A 19,937-nucleotide genomic window follows, 5' to 3' on the forward strand; every position below is an offset into this window, starting at 1 on the left:
CATGACCACGACCACGGTTACCTAGATAACCGTGACCACGATGGACGCTGGTATGGTTTCGCAGAAAACACGCTGGGATTTAAAACCGAGAAAACCAGAAACCGAAAATTAGTTTTATTTAGATTTTAGGTGAGAAGGCATGAAGATGTCGGTAAGCTCTCGGAATATTATTAAACATTTTTATCGACTTCTGATTTAGGTACAACAAACGATTAACGATTTAAATTTTTTCTGGGAAACGTTTACAGTTAAAAAATATACACATATTGCACGAATAGCGTTAGAAAGAGGTCACGATGATATTATCCTATTCCATTATCACTACCAATACGACTCTAATGAATTAATTCGGCATCAAGTAATTTAAATAAATAATACCTATACTTCAAACGGCTAACCGTTGTACGCGATTTTTGATTTTTTTTTATAACAAGTAGGTTCATAACTGCAATAATATTATAGAACAATAATAATATTAATACATTTTGAATTTAAAAATGGTGCCAATTGTTTGAACCATTATGAAAACTTTTATCGCGATCCCACCGCTATGAGCACGGTTGTCGGACGCCACACCCTATAAAATAATTCCTTTGTTTCGAGTGCGATGAATATTCTAACAAAATCGTACCAGGGTCCCATGTTCATTCGGCGTCAGATGTACGCAGCTCGGCTCAATGATAGGATAATTTTAAATTTGTTGGTTTTCAACTACTGAAGGAAAGTTAAAACATACCGTAATTTAAAATAAAAATATATTGTAATCGTATACTTTCCATTATTGGTAAAATAAAAGTTTTTAAGCGACGGTTTAAACGCATGAGAATGGTTGGAATATCAACTTGACAGTGCGCCAAGGTAAATTTCAAGAATACCAGTGTATAAATACCTACATGAACCAATTCATTTGGGGTTTCTCACCCTCATATCTCTGCTTCCTCCTAATATGGACATTTGAAATTTGAAACATACATTTAACTTAAGTACCTTTGGACACTGCACAAATTGAGCCTTTTCAAAGAGGGAGAATATCAAAGTTTACATTTTTGTAAGGTACTTACACACTCATCATCAAAATTATAAGGCACTTGCCGTATTGGTAGAAACCTGAAAATTAGCACAAAGGTACATGTTTATACTAAAATTTAATCTGATGTCCATACTCTAATGTGCAGTACTACAAGAATTAAGTTAATTTGGTGTCAAGTGATTTAAAGAATTTTTAAATTAATGAAATTAACACGATTTTTGAACTTTTTTTATAACAATTAGGTTCATAACTATAGTAATATAGACCATAGTATAACAGTATTAAAACACATTTTAAACTTAAAAACGAGCGACATTTATTTAAAAACCCCATAAAATAATTTCTTTGTTTCAAATGCGACGACTATTCTACCAAAATCGTACCAGGGCCCCATGTTCATAGGCTATAGCTCACCGACTTAACCATCCGGCGTCCGATGTATGCAGCTCGGCGCAACGATAGGATAATATTAAATTTGTCGGTGTTCGCTTACTGTAAGTACACTATAGGAAAGTTAAAATTGTACCGTAATTAAAAATAAAAATATATTGTAATCATATACTTCCCATTGTAGCTAAAAAAAATCGCCCTCTTCACAAAGACTTTCAAATCACATATTGAACAATCTTGAAGGTCTTTTCACAAGTTTTTAATCGACGGTAGTTAAAATCGTGTCTTTAAAATTCAGAGTTATGCGATATTAGAGAAACCCTATTAAGTCTTGTGTACCCATTTTAATTATTTAAAACTGGTTATCGACCAGTCAAAATGTTCAGTAAATTATTATTTAATAAAAAAATCAACTAAATACATATGTTACATATTTAAATTAAAAAAGTTAATAAAGCTTTGCTGAATACTAAAAAAAAAAATTGAATACTTTCTAGTTTCTATAGGGTATTTTGTACTCAGTCTGCAGTTAGCTTAACTATAAATATATAATTAATTCGTAGTATTAGTTAATACATATAATTACAATTTAGATAATTTAAAGCAGTTATCTGATAAAAAATAAAAATGGTGCCCCGCAAAAAGTAGAACTTATAACTTCATGGTCGAAATAAGATATTTTCATAGGTTTAAGGTGCCTAGAGGCTGTATAAAAATTTAGCGTAAATAGAACATTGGCATTTCCATTATCCTGTGTTCTTATTAAGTCAAATTTCCATTCTGAAAAATGATATGAATTCCTCAAAAGAAAGAAAGAAAGAAAGAAAGAAAGAAAGAAAGAAAGAAAGAAAAGAAAGAAAGAAACAAAAAAAAAACAAAGTAAAGTAAGAGAGAAACAAAGAAAGAAAGAAAGAAAGAAAAAAAAAAGAATCAAAGAAGGAAAGAAAGAAACAAAAAAAGAAAAGAAACACACAAACAAACATTAATAAATTAGTTTCTACTGAACGCCCCCCCCCTAAAACCATGTTGGTTGTTATCAATTATGTTTTTAAATGTAAATGTTAAAGGCGGTACAATTAATTTGTATCGTTAAAGCTGATAGAATTAAGTGAATGAACCTTATTAACTGTTATTAATAAAAGTAAAAATTTAACTTTATTTATACATGTTTATGTACAAAAGTTTTTTTATGAACTTTTACGTTTATTGATGGAAGTTATTTTTTTAAAACTTTTTTGTGAACATTCCCGTCGAATGAAATGTACTAGTATGTGTTGTTAGGGTATACGAATAATTATTGTGAATAATTTTTTTCGTTCCTTTTAAATAATAACTTCCATTTTACACCTATACACTTTGCAATACGCACTAAAAATATATATAGGTAATACCTTCATGCGTTTAAAAAGTAAACAAAGATAATAGGTAAACAGTTTTTCTAGAGATTATAAAATATCGGTTTTTTTTTTGTGGCGAAAAATATACATTGTGACTTTTTGTCCGACTTTCAAAATGCCATCTGGAAATAATTTTTAATAAAAACGTTATAAAAACAGCCTCGTTTGAGTCGTTGGCACATTAATGAATAAAATGTGAAATAATTACTCCTTAATAATAAGTCATACTGGCAGCAAATTGTGCCAGTCAATAACTTAGATGATATTAGAATTTTTTTAATTATTTTTTTTTTTTTAATGTTATTGTTATTAGTTGGGACAAATTTAATATATTTTTTAAAATTATAACTCCGTCCCTTTATGTTAAAATCTTATAAACTTGAGTTTATAAGCTTTGACAATTTTAAAAGTTATGACGGGAGGGGAAGGCGGTTGATAAAAACATATCTACTCTTCACCCTTCCTCCCGTCCTAAGTTTTAAACTTGAATAACTTGAACACTAATTATCCAAAACTGGTTGTCGACCGGTCAAAATGTTCAGAAAATTTTTTTTGATTTAAAAAGTTAATAAAATGTATACGTTACCATTTAAAATTCTCAAGTTCATACGGTTTTAACGTATAAAGGATGGGGTTGTATTTTTAAAAAATTTATTAAATTTGTCCAACTAATAACTATAAAATTATAAAAAAACAAATAATTAAATAAATTCTAATATCTTCTAAGTTATTGACTGGTCCATAGCTGTTAACCAATCACCCAGTATACACATTGTTAGTGTTGGCATTACTAAGAGGCAGTTTTTGTTAAGAGTGACGTTTTGTCGGGCGACGTTTTGTCGTGTTTTCGTACTTACGCCTGTGGCAATTACCCGTTATCACACAAACACACAATATCACAAATCTGTCTCTATAAAATTTCTGTGTAAACAAACCTAGAAATTTTGTTGTTGTTAATAATTGAGATTTCGTTTAGTACACTCTGAATTTCTGTGAATTATTACTAGTTAATATAGATTTAGCGCCGTAGAAACAATTTGTTTTCATTGTTTTTGCTACGGGTCCGATTCGTGAAAATCTTTAGATTTCAATCATAATAACTTAGTTAAATTTTATTATGAGTAACCTAACGCATTGCGTCGTGTTTCGTTATTTCGTTTTAATTTGCAATTTACAATATTGAGTTTTGTCTTGCCTGTAATTAATTTATTATAAGTTTTTAGTAGCAGCCCTTGACAGCGGTTTACGTTTCTACGTTGTGTGAGTACCTACCATTTTATATTTCTAATTTATTTACATTATTGCCGTGTTGTCTGTCTTCCATTGACTTAGAATTCTGTTTGTGAATAAATATAATCATAATCTATAGGTATGTGTTTGTTTATTACTTATTATTTACTCGGAGTTCGGTGAATGACACAGGATCAACGCCACTTTAAATTAATCTATTCGGCAAAATGGTCTATTGTCTAGATTTAATCTTTATCGTCTTAGCTTCTTACCTACAAATCGTACTAGTAGTTTTGTGTCATTTGAAACATTGAAAATGTATTGGTTATGCCGACGTCTTTCTACAAACGCATTCCAAATATTTTTCCAGCGTATTCAGCTGATAGCAAAGCTAGTTGGAATATTTGGAACCTACTAGAAAATATCTTATCGTCTGTTTGGCCAATACAACGACGCATCGATAACATGATGGCATCAACGTTATGTAACTTAAACATTTTTCATAATAATCCTGGTTTTTTTTTTAATTTGTAATATTATTTGTTGTTAAGATAGCTATCGTTTGTTAAATTATGCTGTCGGATTATTAAGATTACTACAAAATAGAAAAATTAAAGGCGTAAGTGGTTGCACAATTATTATAGTTTGTAAATATGAACAATATTCATAAATTTACAAATGTTTTGCTTTAAACAAACGATACAAATAAGAAATATACTATAGACTCGTTTATTTAAATGTCATATTAATAGCAAGTTAGATTATGTATTTACGGGATTTTCAATGACAAATTGTATTTCATTCAACTTTTGCATCCAGGATATTCTTTTTCTTTTCACTGTTCAATTAAAACCATTTCTACTGTTCCGTTATACCTAATTTGTTATTTTTGAAAATGTAAAATTATTTTTTTAATTCCGAGTATTTTACTGAATGATTGAGTAACAATAACAAAATAAAACAATGTCAAAATATTAGTTACATGTGTTGGGTTCTTTTTTTTTAATTTTTCTTAATGGATGATTGTTAATATATAAGCCCAATGGCTTATAAGAGCTGCTAGGGTCAGATAGTAGTAATTAAATAAAATCCACTGGTTCTTAAAGCATTTTGACTGTCATACTAATCTTTTAAGCTCTAATACTTACCTTAAGACACATTAAAATAACTAGTTGGTAAATAAGGAAAAACTTTGTAATATTTTAAATAATTTAAAATTGTATATACCTAAACTATTTGATATCAGGTGATGAGAAAGGGCGTTGTGATTAATTAGTTGTAGATTATTAGATTTGAACCATAATTAATAATAGGCTTAGAATTTGTTTGGATTAGTATTCTTAGACCCAGGTAATGTTTCTGAAAACTTAAAACTTCATTTACGTATTAACAATTTCACACCTGAAGACAAATAACTATATACAAGCAGGGTACTTAGAACTAAAACTGAAACCTCAACTCATCGGGTGTTAATATTTAAATCATGTTTTTTACGACCTTTGAATTTCTAAAAATTTGTTTCAGGCTTACTATATTAACCGTTGTGACGATTAAACGACCATGTCAAACAATTTCATAATTTTTAATTTCATACATGATTTTTTTTCTCGTTAACCATTTGAGATACAGTTTTATTTGAAATCGGGCAATTCGTTTTGTTTGATTGTAAACTTTTTATTTTACCTTGTCTTTTTAATAGAAAATTAATTGTATTTTGTATCTTATATATGTTTTAGGTAAGCTAATTTTACAATTAGTTAACAACCAGACACAGAAAAAGTATATCTATAATCTATATACAAGCAAAACAATTATGGAAGTTAATACGCAAGAACACTTTGAAAGAATGTATCAATTCTATAAGTAAGTCATTAACTGATTAGTTTTGTACAAGTATTATTTATTACCGTTTAACGTTTGTATTTTAATTGTGGCCTTTTATATAATATAGCAAAGTCCTGGGGTATAATTATGCACTTTTTACTTAATTATTTACAGGGTGATAATTTTTCTCGTGAACCACTCAATATCAGAATCAGTATTAAAACAAAACCAATATCACAAACTTATACCTGATAAAACCATTATTACATATTACGTACTATTGATTATTTTTTTGGTATCGGTCCAAATATCAGATTTTCCAAAAAAAAAAAAAAATGATACCAATAAAACGAGTACCACTAATATCGTCCGATATCTAGTATCAGTTCTAGCAGCAGCACACCCCTAGACATTTTATACAATGTGATCTTAATTTTTCATAATTTTTAAACTTTGTATTTTTGATACTAAAATAGTAACGCATTAAATTCATTAACTTTTTAAACTAAGAATAACGTAATTAAGTTTTTGACTGGTCGTTAACCTGTTTTAAATTTATAAGAGTTTAAAAGTTAGGACAGGAAGGGAAGTGCGCGCAGATTAAAATAATACTACACTCCACCTTTCCTCCTGCCTTAAACTTTTAAACTCTGATAACTTCAACAGTAATTAATCCAAAACTGGTTAACGACCAGTCAAAAATGTAAGTACGTTATTCTTAATTTAAAACGTTAATGAAATGTATGCGTTACCCTTTAAGCCTTTGAAAAGCTGTTATCAAAAAAAGTAAGTTTGGAGGGGGGTAAAATTAAAAAAAAAATATTAAATTTCTTATACCCTATGCGATATTGAGTGGTTCACGATTAAATGATCACCTTTATACATAAATATATAAAACTTTTTGGGGTAAATACTTTTGCTATTATTACATTAGATGAAACAATAATATTAAAAATGTACTTTATTTGTAAAAAAAAAAAAAACAAATAATGTTACTAAATTTTAAAATCTTAAAAATTCACATCCCTCATTTAAAAATGATGGATCATTTTTTTTTACATATTCAAAATATTTAAACGTATACTTTGGCTATTTCAAGAGCTTTGTCTAATTAAATTTTGTTTTTTTGGTTTACACTACGAAAAAACGAGAAAAAAATAGTTTTTTAAACACTATTATCGATATTTATTTAATTCTCATAATTATCAATAAAATATTTTTTTTGAGAAACAGTATTTTAAGATAATTTTTTTATTCCACATTTATGTATACTTATTGCATATTTGAATATTGCTTTTCAGAAAACGTTTTATTAAAATATGAATCTTGTAGTAATTTATAATTACTAATGCAAATAAATAAATTAATACTGATTTATTTTTATAGGCACAAAGAATTTTGTGATGTAACTTTGGTTACTGATGAAGGCTTAAAAATTGAAGCACACAGAAATATATTGGCTTCTGCGAGTCATGTGTTTTATAAGATGTTCAGCGGGCATTTTAAAGAGAAAAACGAAAATGAGATTCTTATAAAAGAAATAGATTCTACAATTTTAGAATTGGTGGTCGAATTTGCATATACTTATAAACTGGATGTTAAAGAAAACAATTGCGAGGTAGAAAACACGCAATAGGATGTACAGTTTATAAAATATATTGTTATAATTCTATTGTTATTTACCTAATAATATTATTTTTTTTTAGAAACTATTGATGGCTGCCGAAATGTATGATGTAAGTGGTATAAGAAAATTGTGTGGCGAATATATTAAAGAAAACATAAATCCTACAAATTGTGTGCGTTTTATGAAAAAGTCCAAATTAATATCAGACAAAAAGATTTACAATTTTTGTTGGTCATATTTTTTAAAATATTTCTAGTGAGTAATCTGGTGCGACATATGATCGCAACATTATTTAAATTATCAAATAATAAAAAAATATTTTTTTTAGTATAATTGTGACATTGGATCAAGCGTTAGAAACACTTTATGACTTTGAGTTTGATGATGTTGTCGAGTTTATTGCACGCGATGATTTAGTAATTGATTCTGAGGAAAAGGTATAATTATTGTAACTGAAGAAGGAATAAAAAAATTACTTATTTGAATGTTGGTCCAATTACAATTATTCAATATTAAGTTAAGATTTTTTTTTTTTATAGATATTTGATTTTATCGTTGATTGGATACGATATAACACAGATGAACGTAATGGCTTTTTACCGAATTTTATGAAATATTTACGTTTACCTTCAATTTCAAAAAAAGGACTACAAAGGATTTATAATCATCCATTAGTGGGAAATAATACTAATGGTACGTATATACTGTTGATATTTCAATCGAGGGTGCATTCAATCTAAATTGTTGCCCTTTACTTGTACATACAATAGCGCCTATAGGTGAAATATATTGATGATGTGTCTTTTAAATAAATATTATTATTGTTATGCTTTATTAGTTATGAGAGCCATATTAGACAATATCACCAAAACTTACATCAAATCAAAACCGCCAGTTACTCTTGGAAGATGTACTCAAATTGAATTTGTTTAAACTTTTTTAATACTGGCACACAAAATGTATCTACTTGGTATTGAGTGGAATCGATTTGAAAATTAAAGTTTCAACATTTGGTTACATAGAGATGCGAAAAAGTATAATATCACATGTGTTTTGCGTATATTTGATTAAGCCAAGGTTAGACGACAAAAAGTGTTAACACCAACGGTAAAAAATTATATGATAAAGGTAATGTTTTTTTTTGTGCTTATTGTCTTTTTGGAGAATATAAAATAAAGTCAAGTAATAGTTTAAAATATTCAAATCAATGTAAATCTGTGATAAAGGTAGATTTCCAGATGATTTTTGGGACTAGGGTAAAATGAGAAACAAGCGGTTTTGGCTGATTAGACTAAAGTTGCTCTAGAGAGAAATATAAAAAAATATCTTATACAAAAATAAGCACCTAACTGGTTGAGGATTTATGTTATATTTTGCAATAGCTATAAAGAAGTTTTTTAGGAAAATTAGGTACCAAAAACACATGATTACATATATATGTTGATTAAAATATTTTTATTGTGTTATTAATTATTATGACATTATATTGTTATTAAAAATAAAACTATTATAATTTTATGTTTATTTAAAATTCAAAAATATGTATTATATTATTCGACAATTGTAATTATAATATTTTATTCATGATTTGTAGAATAATAAGTTTTATTTTCTTTTTTTCCCAAAATGTATCATCCTCTATTAGCTTTTATAGTTCCAAATTTCATTTTAGATATTTCGAAAAAAATTCGTCTTCCGTATCTATTATTACTGCTTATATCCTTATCTAGTAGCTTATTGATAATATCAACATAGGCCCAATCATCGTAACTAATAGGCAAGTAAAATAAATAGTTATACATTTTTTTTTAAATATCAGTGCAGAACAAAAAATATATATATATATTTCCCTATAGGAGATACCTATTTGGTTTAGCACAGCCAATCTTTCACTTGAGGTAATGTCAACAATTAAAAAATGTCCCCCTTTTCCATAAATAAAAAAAAATATCCTAATTATCAGCGATGGAAAACGTTAACCAGCTAAACACTATTGTATTTGTTATATATAACCCCCACAAAAGTTTATTACAATTATTTGTAGTATGATAGTCTGGTAGCCTAACTGATTTTGACCTTGTAAAAATTCAAGTCGAAAGTGTTTTTTTCAAGTAAAGCGTTGATAATATGAATACTCACCTTTCATTTATAATAAACAACGGAGCTGTAAAGCATAAACGTTTTTAATGAAATACAATATATATATATTATATAAAATATTTTACATAATTTTAAAATATCTGTGTTTAAATATTCTGCCATAGGAGTAGCAAATCGTGGGCACCCCATTCCCCTCTCTCTGCGCTAATTAAATTTAGGTTAAAATTACAGCTTTAACTAAAAGTTTAATTTAAAAAAAAAAAACCTAGCACAGCTAAGAAGTATTTATTTGAAATAACCGATTTGTTCATTTAGCAAGTCTATGAATATTATTATCATAGATTTTGTTGGGAATGTTTATTTAAAAGGTAAATAATATACTTTCAGTAATAATAATTTCTAAAAAAAACTATGACCTCCCTGATCCTAGTATAAGCCATCACCCCTATGTCCCAACTCATGTATATATAAATATACACCCTTGATTTGGATGTTTACCTGCGATGAAAATACTTAATAATACAATTTTACCAGAAACTAAATTAAAAAAGTTCATATTTACTTTTATCACTTTGTGGATTTACGCCATCTGCAAGAAAAGTAATATATAATAACATTTTATCCGAGAACCCGTATTATTATATTATTACCTGTTTCTACAAACATTATAAAACCCTTCTCTGGAATGAAAAAAAAAAATGAACAAACTAATTAATTATGTGATTACCGACCGACTACAATACTAGTTAGTATTAAAAAATTGGGTAAGATTCTTGTTTGATTTCGATTAAAAAAAAAACAATAGACTCTAATTTTAACCATTAAATAACTGTTTTAAAACAAATTAAATGAATGTCTCAGTCAAATTTGAAAAAAATGTTTTATGCCCCATAAATTATAGGGAATAATGAGGTGGATTTGAATATTTTTCATAATTTTATTTTATGGAAAATTTAAAGTTTGAGCATTCCGCCCAGTAGTTAATTGGTCTATACACTTTATAACACTATTCCTAACCTAGCCAATTAAGTAATATATAATGTATACATTTTTAAACAAATCTTTGTTTTTATTCAAATCTACTTCATCTCTATATAGTACATTTAAATCTAATAAGGGTAGATTGTGCAATACAGTTCATTTATTTTATATAAAACTATTTTCATTTATTTAATGCAAATATAAAACTTAAAAATTATAATATACAATATTTATAAGGCGTATTTGGGTTTTAAGCAAATTGTCTTGAAATTTAAGCAATTTTTAACACTTAAATTAGTGAGGACCATTTCATTAATTTGGTTTTTTGGTTCTTAACTCTTTACTACACTATTATATAATCTTAATTTTAAATAAGACTTAGAAAATAAGTAATTTAAGAATAAAATAAAAAAAATATACGCCATGGTCTCAAATTCAAATTTATCCCACTTCAACATTTTTATTATTTTGTATTATATCAGGTAAAATAATCATAATAAACCAACGTTAGGGAGATCATTAATATAATGCAATAATTATATATTCTATTAATTATTTATTCATTATATTTTATTTATTTTGTGAAATACGTTGATTGAAAACACCATTTTGGATATGTATAATTATTTTCTACTTGTGATCAAAAAGGTTGCAAGTAAAACAATTCTTATGAAATAAAAAATAAATAAATAAAACACTCGATTCTTCCACTATTGTTTATTCTAGTATAATATAGGTACACTATATATCGTATGATCATTTATTACTATTTTATTCTAACGATAGTGTGGTAACTTTATTAATTTATATTCAGTCTTTAAATTCTGATCTAGTATCACTTTGGTGTTAAGAACATAACACTTATTCTGCCTAAAAATCTGTTTGCATTAGTTAAGGCATTTTTTAAATTTGAAAAAAAATAACATGAGGTTATTAAACTATTAAAATGACATTAAAAAATAACCACACACACCCGTTTTTTTAGTATGACGACTTTTAAATGGATTTTTAGTTTATATTAATCCCAACAAAAACGCTTCGTTAACTCAATGTAAATGGTCGCTAAGTAAAAAAAAAAGTGTTTCAACATAAGCTATAAAATACAGGAACTAATTAAATACTACAATAAAACGTGTCTCCATACTAAACCAGTCATGAAAAAATCGTAATTAGTTTACTTGGCCGCAAGTCTAAGTATGGTTTCCTACTACTTGTTATAATAGGAATATAGTAAGAAAACTATAGCAGAAAAGCAAACTTCTACTTCTGGCCCGAGTAAACTAATATTCGATTTTTTCATGTCTGGTTTAATTTGTAGACAGATTTTATTTGTTGACAACGTGGGATTTTTAAAAATATTTTTTAGAAAATGTGGTTTTAAAAAAAATTGTAGTAATTATTTTTTACTCGATAAATTACATGTACGATATTATATAGACCCAACCAAAAAATAAGTCCTAATTTCGGCTGTTATTCTTGTTATAATAGTATAACATTTACATAATATTATGAATATAGTTAAAATAAATATGCTTTTCTAAAAAAATGGTAAAAAAATTTTGAATTAATAAAAAAATATTTATTTTTTTAAAAAAAAAAAACCGTACAAATGTCCCACGATTTTATTTTAAGACAAAGATTAAAGATGGTTAATATTATTTAAAATGGTAATTATTTTCGGGTGTTTTCAAAGTAATTGACGTTTTAATAAATGTGGTACAATTGATTGGCAAATTGTAAAAAAATTATTTTTTTTTAGTTGATATTTAGTTCAAATTTTTTTTAAAATTTTTTACCATGTTTTAGAACAGTATGTGTTTTTTCTAAAAAAAATTACATTTACTATATTATATAGACCCCACTATAAATCAAGTCTTAGGTTCGCCTATGATTATAATCATAATAGTATAACGTTTACATAATATTACGAGTATAGTTAAGATAAAAAAAATTATAATTACTGTCAGTGAATTTATAGACAGCCATGGCATCCACTTTGTATAAATCTGGCGAAAATGTGATAGCTGCTTAGATAAATCATAGATTGAGTTAGTACATATAAATACAATATGGATTATGGTATAAAAATAAATGATATATAAAATTATACGTAATAATATAATTTATAACAAACAAATAAACAAAGAAAGAAAAAACAAAGTTAAGAAAGAAAGAAACAAAGGAAAAAAACAAAAAAACAAAAAAAGAAAAGAAAGAAAGCAAGAAAAGAAAAAGAAGCTAGAAAGAAAGAAAAAAAGAAAGAATGAAAGAAAGAAAGAAAGAAAGAAAGACAGAAAAAAAGAAAGAGACAAAGAAGGAAAGAAAGAAAACAAACAAACAAACAAAGAAAAGAAACAAACAAAGAAACAATGAAAGAAAAGAAAGAAACAAACAAACAAACAAAGAAAGAAAGAAAGAAAGAAAAGAAAGAAAGAAAGAAAGAAAGAAAGAAAGAAAGAAAGAAAGAATGAAAGAATGAAAGATTGAAAGAAAGATAGAAAGATAGAAAGATAGAAAGAGAGAAAGAAAGAAAGAAAGAAAGAAAAGAAACAAACAAATAAACAAAGAAAGAAAAAACAAAGTTAAGAAAGAAACAAACAAACAAAGAAACAAAGGAAAAAAAACAAAAAAAAAGAAAAGAAAGAAAAGAAAGAATGAAAGAAAGAAAGAAAGAAATAAAGAAAAAACAAAGAAAGACAAGAAACAAAGAAAAAAAAAAGAAAGAAATTAAAAAAAGAAAGTTAGAAAAGAAACAAACAAACCAACAAACAAACAAAAAAACAAAGTAAAGAAAGAAACAAACAAAGAAAGAAAAGAAACAAACAAAAAAAGAAAAGAAAGAAAAGAAAGAATGAAAAAAAGAAAGAAAGAAATAAAAAAAAAAAGAAACTAAGGAAGAAAAGAAACAAAGAAAGAAATGAAACAAACAAAAAAAGAAAAGATAGAAAGAAAGAATCAAAGAAAGAAAAGAAAAAAGAAAGAATGAAAGAAAGAAAGAATGAAATAAAGAAAGAAAGAAAGAGTAAAAAGAAAGAATGAAAGAAAGAAAGAAAGAAAGAAAAGTATGAAAGATACAAAAAAACAATGAAAGACAAGAAACAAAGAAAGTAAATAAAGAAAGAAAGAAAAGAAACAAACAAAGAAACAAACAAATAAACAAAGAAAGAAACAAAAAAACAAAGAAAGACAAGAAACAAAGAAAGAAAAAAAAGAAAATATAGAAAGAAAGAAAGAAACAAACAAAGAAACAAAGAAAGAAACAAAAAAACAAAGAAAGACAAGAAACAAAGAAAGAAAAAAATGAAAATATAGAAAGAAAGACAGCATAGAAAGAAACAAAGTAAGAAACAAACAAAGTTAAGAAAGAAACAAACAAACAAAGAAACAAAGGAAAAAAAGAAAAAAAAGAAAAGAAAGAATCAAAGAAAGAAAAGAAAAAAAAGCTAGAAAGTGAGAAAGAAAGAAAGAAAGAAAGAAATAAAAAAAGAAAGAAAGTAAAAAAAGAAAGTAAGAAAATAAAGAAAGAAAGTAAAGAAAAAAGAAACAAAAAAAGTAAAAAAAGAAAGAAAGAAAGTAAATAAAGAAAGAAAGAAAGAAAAGAAAAATAGAAACAAAGATAGAATGAAACAAAGTAAGAAAGAAATAAAAGAAAGAAAAGAAACAAACAAACCAACAAACAAAAAAAAATACAAAGTAAAGAAAGAAACAAAGAAAGAAAAAAAGAAAGAAAGAAAGAAATAAAGAAAGAAAGAAAGAAAGAAAGAAAGAAAGAATGAAAGAAAGATAGAAAGAAAGAAAGAGAGAAAGAAGGAAAGAATGAAAGAAAGAAAGAAAGAAAAGAAAAAAAAGCTAGGAAGAAAGAAAAAAAGAAAGAATGAATGAAAGTAAGAAACAAACAAACAAACAAACAAACAAAGAAAGAAAAGAAAAAAATAAAGAAAGAAAGAAAGAAAGAAGAAAGAAAGAAAGAAAGAAAGAAAGAAAGAAAGAAAGAAAGAAGGCCAACATAGAAAGAAACAAAGTAAGAAACAAACAACAAACAAAGATAGAAACAATTAAAGAAAGAAAGAAAGAAAGAAAAGAAAGAAACAAATAAACAAAGAAAAAAAAACAAAGTTAAGAAAGAAAGAAACAAAGGAAAAAAACAAAAAAAAAAAAAAAAGAAAAGAAAGAAAGCAAGAAAAGAAAAAAAAGCTAGAAAGAAAGAAAAAAAGAAAGAATGAAAGAAAGAAAGAAAGAAAGAAAGACAGAAAAAAAGAAAGAGAGAAAGAAGGAAAGAAAGTAAACAAACAAACAAACAAAGAAAAGAAACAAACAAAGAAACAATGAAAGAAAAGAAAGAAAGAAACAAACAAAGAAAGAAACAAAGAAAGAAAAGAAACAAAGAAAGAAAGAAACAAACAAAAAAAGAAAAGATAGAAAGAAAGAATGAAATAAAGAAAGAAAGAAAAGATAGAAAGAAAGAATGAAAGAAAGAAAGAAAGAAAGAGAAAAAGAAAGAATGAAAGAAAAAAACAAAAAAAGAAAAGAAAGAAAGAAAAAAAGAAAGAGAGAAAGAAGAAAGAAAGAAAACAAAGAAAGAAACAAACAAACAAAGAAACAAACAAAGAAAAGAAAGAAAATAAAGAAAGAAAGAAAGAAAGAAAAAAAGAAAGAAAGAAAAAAAGAAAGATTGAAAGAAAGATAGAAAGAAAGAAAGAGAGAAAGAAAGAAAGAAAGAAGGAAAATATAGAAAGAAAGACAGCATAGAAAGAAACAAAGTAAAAAACAAACAAAGATAAGTAAGAAAGAAACAAACAAAGAAACAAAGGAAAAAAACAAAAAAAAAGAAAAGAAAGAATCAAAGAAAGAAAAGAAAAAAAGAAAGAAAGTAAAAAAAGAAAGTTAGAAAAGAAAGAAAGAAAGTAAAGAAAATAGAAACAAAGAAAAAAAAAAGAAAGTAAATAAAGAAAGAAAGAAAGAAAGAAAGAAAGAAAGATTGAAAGAAAGATAGAAAGAAAGAAAGAGAGAAAGAAAGAAAGAAAGAAATGAAAGAAAACAAAGAAAGAAACAAACAAACAAAGGAAAGAAAAGTAAGAAAGAAAAGAAAGAAAAGAAGAAAGAAAGAAAGAAAGAAAGAAAGAAAGAATGAAAAAGAAAGATGAAAGAAAGATAGAAAGAATGAAAGAGAGAAAGAAAGAAAGAAAGAAAGAAAAATAGAAAGAAAGACGGCATTGAAAGAAACAAAGTAAGAAACAAACAAAGTTAAGAAAGAAAGAAACAAACAAAGAAACAAAGGAAAAAAAGAAAAAAAAAGAAAAGAAAGAATCAAAGAAAGAAAAGAAAAAAAAGAAAGAAAGTAAAAAAAGAAAGTTAGAAAAGAAAGAAAGAAAGTAAAGAAAAATAGAAACAAAGAAAAAAAAAAAGAAAGAAAGAAAGTAAATAAAGAAAGAAAGAAAGAAAGAAAGAAAGAACGATTGAAAGAATAATAGAAAGAAAGAAAGAGAGAAAGAAGGAAAGAAAGAAAACAAAGAAAACAAAGAAAGAAACAAACAAACAAAGGAAAGAAAAGTAAGAAAGAAAAGAAAGAAACAAAAAAACAAAGAAAGACAAGAAACAAAGAAAAAAAAAAGAAAGAAAGTAAAAAAAGAAAGTAAAGAAAAATAGAAACAAAGATAGAATGAAACAAAGTAAGAAAGAAATAAAAGAAACAAAAAAAAATACAAAGTAAAGAAAGAAACAAAGAAAGAAAGAAAAGAAACAAACAAAAAAAGAAAAGAAAGAAAAGAAAGAATGAAAGATAGAAAGAAAGAAAGTGAGAAAGAAAGAAAGAAAAAAGAAAAGTATGAAAGAAACAAAAAAACAAAGAAAGACAAGAAACAAAGAAAGAAAAAAAAAATAAAGAAAGAAAGAAAGAAAGAAAGATAAGAAAGAAAGAAAGAAAGAAAGAAAGAAAAAAAGAAAGAAAAAGAAGAATGAAAGACAACATAGAAAGAAACAAAGTAAGAAACAAACAACAAACAAAGATAGAAACAATTATAGAAAGAAAGAAAGAAAAGAAACAAACAAAGAAACAAATAAATAAACAAAGAAAGAAAAAAACAAAGTTAAGAAAGAATCAAACAAACAAAGAAACAAAGAAAGAAAAGAAAAAAAAAGAAAGAAAGACATCATAGAAAGAAACAAAGTAAGAAACAAACAACAAACAAAGATAGAAACAATTAAAGAAAGAAAGAAAGAAAAAAAAGAAACAAACAAACAAACAAACAAATAAACAAAGAAAGAAAAAACAAAGTTAAGAGAGAAACAAGCAGACAAAGAAACAAAGGAAAAAAAGAAAAAAAGAAAAGAAAGAAAGTAAGAATCAAAGAAAGAAAAGAAAACAAAGCTAGAAAGAAAGAAAAAAAGAAAGAAAGAAAGAAAGAAAGAAAGAATAAAAACAAAGAAAGAAAGTGAGAAAGAAAGGAAGAAAGAAAAAAAGAAAGAAAGTAAAAAAAGAAAGTTAGAAAAGAAAGAAACAAAGTAAAGAAAAATAGAAACAAAGTAAGAAAGAAATAAAAGAAAGAAAAGAAACAAACAAACCAACAAACAAAAAAAAATACAAAGTAAAGAAAGAAAAGAAACAAACAAAAAAAGAAAAGAAAGAAAAAAAGAATGAAAGAAAGAAAGAAAGAAAGAAAGAAAGATAGAAAGAAAGAAAAGAAACAAACAAAGAAACAAAAAAGAAAAAAAGAAAGTAAAGAAACAAACAAAGAAACAAACAAAGAAACTAAGGAAGGAAAGAAACAAACAAAGAAAAGAAACAAACAAAAAAAGAAAAGATAGAAAGAAAAAATCAAAGAAGTAATAAACTAATAAAAGTAGTAGAGGGAAAGCATGATACAAGAGTAAAGAGTGTGTGTTAAGAAATGGATTATTATAGTACGAAAGATATACAGCGGGAGGTGTCTTTGTGTATAATGTTTACGGAGGACGTTGTGGGAAAGTCCGAAACAATTGGTTGAGAGACTTGAAAAGTGGAGAGAAGCGCTTGATGACAATAGACTGAAGATTAGCAGGAGTAAAACGGTGACAATCTTGTTTAATTTTGGAGAATATAGGTAAAACAGGTAATGCAGTTGGATGATAATGAAGTGTGTGAATTTGTAGGTGTAGGAAAAAAAAAATTTGTTATTATTAATTTATTAATAAATAATTTAATTTTTCTCTCTTCTGTAAAATTAACATTTTGTGACTCAATACTCTTTTGCTCTTGAGTGAGGATATCAGATTAGCCTTAATTTTAATTAGTCCAAATATGTATTATTTTGTCAGTACAGCAAGCTGAATTTGGCTAACTTTTGAAAACTTTTTTTAGACCCAGGAGTCCAGAATTGATTTGAGTACACATGTCGAATCATGATTTTTGGAGTACACGAATCGCAAGTTACATCTGCAATTGTTTTAGATGACGAGACTTGTGTCGTACGCCATGAAAGGGTAGGCAGGAAGTCATTCAAATGCTTTGGGCTTGATATACATTATGTGAACAACATCGACCATAGCGATACAGGAAATAGCATAGTTCGTGATTTAACGATATTATGAGCATAAATATTTTCGATTTTCTCAGGTTTATTTTAATAAATTATACATAAATTATAATGTACATCTGTTATTATATTTAAATATTTTTTTGCGTGCCTCACTAATATAAAAATTGTTAAATAATTCAACCTACTGCATAATAAAACGTTTTTGCTCGCCATTATAAACTATTGATTACTTTCAGTCATTATTTGTATTGGCTTAATATACAGGCCACTTAGATGCTTTGTCGGGACCACTACTCCTCTTTATCCATTCCATCTGTAGACATTGCTTCACTATTAATTATTAATTATTGTAAGTAAAAGTCCTTACATTTTTGTTTTAATACATCCATTTTGTCACTTCACGGACCATTTGCTTGTAATAACAAAAAAATAAAAGAATAAACAGAAAAGTAATATCGATATCTGTAGTATGAGGTGTATTTGAGTGTATTGATCAGTAATACGTCAAAAGATTTCATTTGAGTTTTTCCGTTTTGTTTGATAATGTTTATTTATTTTATCTTTTAGCTTCGATGCAGAGCGGCGAAGGTATTGGTCTTACTCTGGCGTATGCTTTTTTGTGTTTTTATACACTGTAACTTTTTTAATACTGGACCAATTCCTTCGAGTAGCAACTCTATAAATCAAAAATTTTACTGATTTTATCCGAGAGGACTAGTACAGTAGAGTATAGGCATATTGGAATCAAAGCAACGTGGAGACGGAGAGGTCAGAGGTCTACAGGAATTATTATAAATAAAAGTGATAAAATTGAATAAAATCACTTTCAAACAAACATTTTGATGCTTATTTGTAAATACAGCACGTCAATTTAATACTTTCTAACTTGCTGGTTTATACTGTGCTTGGTTTGGACTGTACTGGCTTGAAAATACTAACTACCGATTTGTATCGAAGCGTTTTTTCGAACGTGACTTTATCATTTTCAGATTTAAAAATTCCTGTAAACCTGTGACATCCTCGTCCCCACTATGCCCTAACCCTTCTATACTGGTTTTTTTAAAGGTTTCATTACCTTATTTATGGCTCTACCATACAAATATTTAAATCGCTGCCAATTAGTAACGGAGCCAAGAGAGTCCGAGAATCAAGTGGTCACATTGTCATTACGACGTATATTCCTAATATATCAATTATTAACGAAATTATCTTTTAAATATTTTTAAAATAAATTTATATAGAGGGTGATCCAACTAACGTAAAACACTCATTTTCTCTAAAAATATGAATATTTTTAGAATTTTTATGATTTGTAGGTTACTTACTACACTTTTCAATATTTTTAAAATTTTTATTATTAATCCTTATAAGCCAATAAGAGGTTTTTTTGGTATTTTTAAATGGAAACATATGATTTTAACTACATACATTTGTAGACAAAAAATAAAAAAATGAAATGACATGGGTAGGACCGGTGGGTTAAATAGTGTAGCCAACGTTGCTAAAACCACATGCATTGTTCTGGTCCAGTGACGGTCTTGGAGTAGTAGCTCTTCGTTGACAAGGTTAATTTATTTTTTTAATAAAAAAAAGAAATACACTTATGCTTGCTTTATAAATATTAGCTGGTAGGTGGCCGGGTAGCTCACAGATAGTAGCTGGTAGGTGACCGGACAGGTCACAGATTCTGAATGGTAGATCAGTGTCTAGCCGTTAGTTTAGCTGTCTTTCAGGTCAGAAACCATCTACCTATTAAAAAAGCGAGTGTCCGGTGCTATTTACTTTACGGGTTTGGAAGCAATTTTTTAAAAAAGAATGAAACGTCTAGTGGTTAGTGTCCAGAC

General features: G+C 26.6%; 2 protein-coding genes and 1 long non-coding RNA gene across 9 annotated transcripts in view; 2 read left to right on the plus strand and 1 right to left on the minus strand.

Moving 5' to 3' along the window:
* Positions 1 to 19,937, plus strand: part of LOC126839697 (uncharacterized) — a 145,329-nt gene that overhangs the window by 75,209 nt on the left and 50,183 nt on the right. The window contains exon 12 of one of the 2 annotated variants that reach the window (XM_050575111.1): positions 18,171 to 18,235. The exons of the other annotated variant lie outside the window; for it this stretch is intronic. The gene's annotated coding sequence lies outside the window, so the exon portion shown is untranslated. Of the gene's footprint in view, positions 1 to 18,170; positions 18,236 to 19,937 lie in introns of those variants that run through there. 2 annotated transcript variants of the gene reach the window in all.
* The window catches only part of LOC126839698 (uncharacterized), a 114,151-nt gene that overhangs the window by 32,441 nt on the left and 61,773 nt on the right, over positions 1 to 19,937 (minus strand). The gene's annotated exons all lie outside the window — the stretch shown is intronic.
* Positions 3,736 to 8,967, plus strand: LOC126839695 (kelch-like protein 2). 4 transcript variants are annotated; one of them, XM_050575104.1, is made up of 9 exons: positions 3,736 to 4,077; positions 4,418 to 4,531; positions 4,599 to 4,666; positions 5,784 to 5,910; positions 7,258 to 7,489; positions 7,578 to 7,753; positions 7,827 to 7,935; positions 8,038 to 8,191; positions 8,337 to 8,967. In XM_050575104.1, the coding sequence occupies exons 4-9, from the start codon at positions 5,861 to 5,863 to the stop codon at positions 8,429 to 8,431; spliced, it is 816 nt and encodes a 271-aa protein (XP_050431061.1). In that variant the 5' UTR covers positions 3,736 to 4,077; positions 4,418 to 4,531; positions 4,599 to 4,666; positions 5,784 to 5,860; the 3' UTR covers positions 8,432 to 8,967. The 4 variants fall into 4 exon arrangements, with proteins under 4 accessions (XP_050431061.1, XP_050431062.1, XP_050431060.1 ...); XM_050575105.1 differs by having other exon boundaries at positions 4,603 to 4,666; XM_050575103.1 differs by lacking the exons at positions 4,418 to 4,531; positions 4,599 to 4,666 and having other exon boundaries at positions 3,737 to 4,077; positions 8,337 to 8,966.

The sequence above is a fragment of the Adelges cooleyi genome, unplaced genomic scaffold (genome assembly GCF_023614345.1).
Source record: "Adelges cooleyi isolate 19-005CV unplaced genomic scaffold, UGA_ACOO_1.1 ACOO_flye_CR_arks_rails_tigmint_CR_PRNA_307, whole genome shotgun sequence".
NCBI classification, from domain to species: Eukaryota; Metazoa; Arthropoda; class Insecta; order Hemiptera; family Adelgidae; genus Adelges; species Adelges cooleyi.

Excerpts from the sequence above, each read along its gene's own strand:
- LOC126839695 (XM_050575104.1), top strand. The coding sequence starts at position 5,861 with ATGGAAGTTAATACGCAAGAACACTTTGAAAGAATGTATCAATTCTAT. Across the intron at positions 7,754-7,826 it reads TATTTTTTAAAATATTTCTA|TATAATTGTGACATTGGATC; the intron begins GTGAGTAATCTG and ends TATTTTTTTTAG. Across the intron at positions 8,192-8,336 it reads AGTGGGAAATAATACTAATG|TTATGAGAGCCATATTAGAC; the intron begins GTACGTATATAC and ends ATGCTTTATTAG.